This window comes from Penicillium roqueforti (genome assembly GCF_015533775.1).
Source record: "Penicillium roqueforti strain LCP96 04111 chromosome Unknown scaffold_18, whole genome shotgun sequence".
NCBI classification, from domain to species: Eukaryota; Fungi; Ascomycota; class Eurotiomycetes; order Eurotiales; family Aspergillaceae; genus Penicillium; species Penicillium roqueforti.
Genome location: NW_024067582.1, coordinates 284,125 through 290,124, shown reverse-complemented (window position 1 = coordinate 290,124; position 6,000 = coordinate 284,125). Strand labels below are relative to the sequence as shown.

Below are 6,000 nucleotides of genomic sequence, written 5' to 3'. Positions count from 1 at the left end.
CCCCCCCCCCCCACCACCCCCTCCTCTAAGCGAACACTCCCAGACCGCGCCCGTCCCCTCCCCCCCCCCCCCCCCACTCCGCAGCTCGACATCCTACAAAGCGTATCTTGTACTGGGAATCCAACGTTCTTACCAGCGTGTTTCGACAGTGTTGAACCATGGATAGTCAGATGCATTCGAGTTCGGTTGAAATTAAATCGAGATGGGACAACAAGTACTGCAGATATATATTTCACCTTAGATGGTCTCTCACCTTGCCAAACACAAAATACAACATATATAGCGATGGACGCAAACGTAGGTGCGCTGGAGTGAATCTTGGTATTACACGAATGGATCTCCTGCAACTCGGAGAGATAACAATAGCTAAAATAGTGTATACAATGCCTGCCTCGATCACCAACACCCCATTTGCACCTTCCCCCACGGTCATTTGTCATTGTTTTTTTTTTTCTTTTCTCCGGATAGCTTTGTAAGACTACTCCTCATTCGATCAATACCATGGGTAGAAAAGATGCGTATGCATGTCAGGTTTGAGATACTATAGGCTACTCGGAGACGGACCAACGGAATAAAGAGTACATCAGCATATACCGGAGCCAACGGTCTCATCTACCAAACATCCAACCTGTTCTTCCACTTGATCCCTTAGAAGATGGTATCCTAGTATAGCGTTTGAATGCACAGTGTCTACCCAATCATGCATATAGTGATATTTACTTTCCTAATTCACTATCATCGGCATCAATTGCCAACGCTGGTGGCGACTTTGAAAAATGCACTAGGACGTGGCATCTGTTAGTCCACAGTCAACGTAGTTACATCATTTGATGGCAATCGCCGAGTGAGGTCACGGCCTAATCATCTGCACCTCTAACTGGTAGCTCATTAAACTATACCCCGCATCCGCAGTTCGAGCTAGGACGAGACCACGCGACAATTTCCCCAGATAAAAAGCCAAGACGCCAAGAAGTGCATCGCCAGCGAGATGTGGAAATTTTAGAGCGATACTGCCCAATGCCACAAGTCATGGGAGCAGGAAGACTCGGGCGTATAATTTTGCATGTTTATCTTATATTGTACAACAACACGGGTGAATTTATTTTTGCAGTACTCCGTACGATGAAGTACTCCGTAATAATCTCAATAATGACGTGCAGCCGCTGGAGTCAATCTCGGGGAAAATAGGAGGACAAATCGATCTTAGTCCCCCTTCAACTCGGCCCAGGCCGTTTTCAAACCGTCGGCGCTGGTTGGGCAGATATTTTAGATAGGTAGACTCGAATGAAAGACAAGAACCGTATCACTACGGGTAATTTAGGAAGCTAAGTTTCAGAAATGATTGGCTGTGATTGATATAAAGGACCGAGAATCTACTAATTACCTTAGTGACTGTTGATCCGGGTAACGGACATAAAGAAGAAAATGCGACGGGTGTGGACGAAAAGGGGCAAAGGGCAATTCCCGGAATGTGTGAATAGATTCAATAATTGAAGATCACGGGGCAAGCTTAGCTTTCACCATGGCTATACTCCGTACATATTCCGTTTTGCGGAGGATTACAGGGGGAACCCCCTTTCTCCACCAGCCCTTACTCCTTCAGGGCGTGAACAAAAAAGCCGCAGAACAAAAAAAGCCTCAAATTCGATACATAGTTCCAGCCAGCTGGTATTCGTGTCACACGCAAGGCAGGAAAAATGAAAATGATCAGCAGAGTTAAAAAAAGCGAAGACACTAAGTACGTAAGTGAAACAAATCGCGCAAAAAAATAACTAATTGTTTCACAAAGAATGGGCTCCGGGTAGAATTTGACAAAAAAGAAAAAGAAAAGCTCGCGTTCCCGACGCCGTAGCCGGTTCGGGATCCGCCACTAACGGGGAGAAGGATCTGGGGTTGTATCGCAGAAATGCACATCCCGAGGCGACGGCGACGGTGGCCGATAAAAACCCATACATTCATAGCAGACCGCTCATGTGCGATATTAATTAGGAATCATTCTTCATAGGCTGTGGTCCAGGCCATCGCCTTCGGCGTTGGAACGTAATATGCATGGGGTTCTGCCTTTGGGGCTTGGATCTGGAGTAACTGCTCGGAGCCTGGCTTTGATCTCATTGCACCACTATAACGAGCGATTATCGTCGCCCAGCGAAAACCAGTGAAAATAGGGCTAGGACCCAGCGGCAATATCTTCTACCCACCCGATCATCCTAGGAGGTAGAAATATAAGCGCTCTGATTGGTCCCCACCGCCGCGATCAATGGATGCATGTGGCATCATCCTCGGCTGGTTAAACGCCGTTATTTGCTGCTGAGTCCTGCTCCCAGACAATCGTTCCGAGTTTGTAGCCGAGCCTATTGCCATCCGGGGGTGACAGGGTGAGTTTCATTTTGTTTTCCTTTCCACGGGCAACACATTCCGATATCAATTCGGGTTGATGCGAGCCGAAAACAGAAGAGATGGGGGATCGTGAAGGGTTAAGGTTGATCGACGAGATTATGTCAGCTCCCCGCGATTCTGAGTGGGCTAGACTAGGAAATTCTTAGACGTATATCGATTGGGTGAAGTCATTATGCGTCATTCCTGTCGTCCGTGGCTGAAGAATTCCTAGATTTGGAGAGGCACTTTTGGTAAACTCTTTTTTACGAGGTTTTAGGAACTAATGCTCAGATGATTGACGAAATGCAAAGTTCGCCCACGTAGACTGGGGTGTTTGCCGCAAGCGTCAGAGCAGCATAAAAGGGCCCCTAAACTGGTCTCATGCACCTCTCCTTGTAAACTACTCAGGAAAAAAAAAATCCATTGAGTTATTTTTGATTCTAGAACTTCTATCTGGTTCCCACTAGTATTCGCCTTCCCGGTCATAGATCCCCTTGTTCCGAATCAAGTTCGTGCTCATTTGAATAACTCGGGTCAAGTCGGACTGCGCCTCCAGGTCTTTGCAACCCACGGCAGCACTTCATCCCCATCCATCAAGCGTGTTCCTCAGCTCGGCGTTCAGCCCCGACATCACCCGTGGAACTGTGGAGAAACACTACGGAAAGTGCACGAGAACCCTCCTTCATACCAAGACCGATTGTGACCATGGCCTCTCTCGGAAAGGATTATATACCCCTCGACCGCTCCAATTCTCCTGGTCCTCTGGCATCAGATTTCTCTCAACAACAAGTCGCTAAACAACGCAACAATAACTACCACTCTACTTCACTCAGAAATATGGTTGCCACATCTGTGAATCGCACTGCCTTGCACCCCGGCGGTGTTCAGTATGTTACCTTCCTATCTCACTGTCCATACCTCATCGTCGCTAACTGTCTTCACTTAGGCCTAGCAAGGGTCACACCGAGCTTGAGGAGGAGCTTCACGAGACTGCTCACATTGACTACGACCGTGTCTCCATTGTAAGACCTCACCACCCTTGCGCTAGACATTTGATTACAATGTCCATGTCGTCCATCTTGCTTCATCTACTAACATCATTTAGATTGCTAACCCCTCTGTTCCTGCCCTTTACGAAGATGCTCTTGTCTACGAGACTGGTACTGCTGTTACCTCCAGCGGTGCTTTGAGCGCATACTCCGGTGCTAAGACTGGTCGTTCCCCCTCCGACAAGCGTGTCGTCCAGGAGGCTTCCTCAGAAAGCGATATCTGGTGGGGACCCGTAAATAAGCCCATGACACTGGATGTGAGTAAACTTTTTGATTCTTGATGCGTGATCACACTCGATATGTCATTGTCCTCATTGGAGCACACCCTTGCAGATGGGCCCGAGGAGATCCACTTGGATCCCTTGCATATGCATCGGGAGGTCAAGCTTTTCGGCAAGACTTTGTGCAACCTTTTGGGTTGCGGTCTCTGCCGGATAATCCCTCATTGCCTTTCCATCATCATCCCAGGGAATATTTCCTTCCCCCAGTTTCATTGCCCATTACTTGCCCCCCCCGATTTGCCCCTCGGCTTTCATTTGCGGCTCCGCAATCCCCGCCCTTGGCCCGATGACATCACGTGAATGACGTCAACAATAAGAATGGTGACTAATAGATTCCCCACAGGTCTGGCGTATCAACCGTGAGCGTGCTGTCGACTACCTGAACACCCGTAACCGCATCTATGTTATCGATGGTTACGCCGGCTGGGACAAACGCTACCAGATCAGCGTTCGCGTTGTCTGCGCTCGCGCCTACCACGCTCTCTTCATGCGCAACATGCTGATTCGCCCCAGCCGCGAGGAGCTCGAGCACTTCCACCCCGACTATGTTATCTACAATGCTGGCTCTTTCCCTGCCAACCGCTTCACTGAGGGTATGACCTCTGCCACATCCGTGGCCATCAACTTTGCCGATAAGGAGATGGTTATCCTTGGTACCGAGTACGCTGGTGAGATGAAGAAGGGTGTCTTCACCGTTCTCTACTACGAGATGCCCGTCAAGCACAACGTCCTTACTCTTCACTCCTCTGCCAACCAGGGTCCGGATGGTGATGTTACCGTCTTCTTCGGTCTGTCTGGTACTGGCAAGACCACCTTGTCCGCTGATACTAAGCGCCAGCTGATCGGTGACGACGAGCACTGCTGGACTGACACCGGTGTCTTCAACATTGAGGGTGGTTGCTACGCCAAGTGCATTGGTCTCTCCGCCGAGAAGGAGCCCGATATTTTCAACGCCATCCGCTTCGGCTCCGTTCTTGAGAACACCGTTTTCGACCCCGTCTCCCGCGTTGTTGACTACGATGATGCCACCCTTACCGAGAACACCCGTTGCGCCTACCCTATTGAGTACATCGACAACGCCAAGATTCCCTGTGTCAGCGACAACCACCCCAGCAACATCATTCTGCTCACCTGTGATGCCCGCGGTGTCCTGCCTCCCATTTCCAAGCTCACCCCGGAGCAGACCATGTTCCACTTCATCTCCGGTTACACCTCCAAGATGGCTGGTACTGAGGATGGTGTCACTGAGCCCCAGGCTACCTTCTCTTCTTGCTTCGCTCAGCCCTTCTTGGCTCTTCACCCCATGCGCTACGCTCACATGTTGGCCGAGAAGATTAAGCAGCACAAGGTTAACGCCTGGCTCCTGAACACCGGTTGGGTTGGCGCTGGCGCCACCACTGGCGGCAAGCGTTGCCCTCTCAAGTACACTCGTGCCATTCTGGATTCCATCCACAGCGGCGAGCTGGCCAAGGCTGAGTACGAGAACTACGCTACCTTCAACCTGCCCGTGCCTACTTCCTGCGCCGGTGTCCCCAGCGAGCTCCTTAACCCTGAGAAGAGCTGGACCGCCTCCACTTCCTTCAAGGATGAGGTCACCAAACTTGCTGTCCTCTTCAACGAGAACTTCCAGAAGTACTCTGATGAGGCCACCCCCGATGTCCTCGCCGCCGCCCCTCAAGTTTAGAGGGTTGGAGCGATGGTTAAAAATTTCTTTTTCTCCTTGTTTCTTGTTCTTCCAAACAGGATGAATAAGTCATTTGCATGGCGTGCTGCTTTATTTTGATGATGCTCTTTGGTCGCCGACGTCTGCCGCTTGTATCGGGACAAGCGGATGGATCTTTATTGATTTCCCCCCGATTTGGGTTGTGCTTTTTTATTATTTTTTGCCATCTATCTTTGACTGGCTGGGAGTTATGTAGTGATATTAATGAAGGAATTTATTACATCATAGTCACCGCAATGGATCATACCTCATTTCTAAACTTACTCTCAACTAATATGTTTTTGTATTCCAATGGCTGCTTCTTGTAGCATCCATGGTGGTATTGTTTGATGATCCCTGGTTGACAGTGCGCTGCCATTAAACACTCGTCAACGACGCCTTGGATCTATTTGCACCTACCTGGTTATGTCGGTCAGCCATTTCATGATTTTACGATGTTCGGTTAGACGCGTTCGCAAGGCGGACTTAACAAATATAGTCAGTTGGGTGATATCATCGGAAAATTACTACAGTTTGAGTCTTCCGCTAAGGCATTTGGGGAGGATATATTGAATGACTTTTGGCTCAAGGA

At 49.4% G+C, this 6,000-nt stretch overlaps 1 protein-coding gene across 1 annotated transcript; it reads left to right on the top strand.

Annotated features, from left to right (window-relative positions):
* Nucleotides 1-3,213: 3,213 nt before the first annotated feature.
* On the top strand, nt 3,214-5,390 carry acuF (phosphoenolpyruvate carboxykinase PCK1; the record flags this gene model as incomplete). The annotated part of the gene is made up of 5 exons (XM_039074657.1): nt 3,214-3,263; nt 3,323-3,398; nt 3,482-3,682; nt 3,746-3,805; nt 4,050-5,390. The coding sequence occupies 5 exons, from the start codon at nt 3,214-3,216 to the stop codon at nt 5,388-5,390; spliced, it is 1,728 nt and encodes a 575-aa protein (XP_038927345.1).
* Nucleotides 5,391-6,000: the final 610 nt, after the last annotated feature.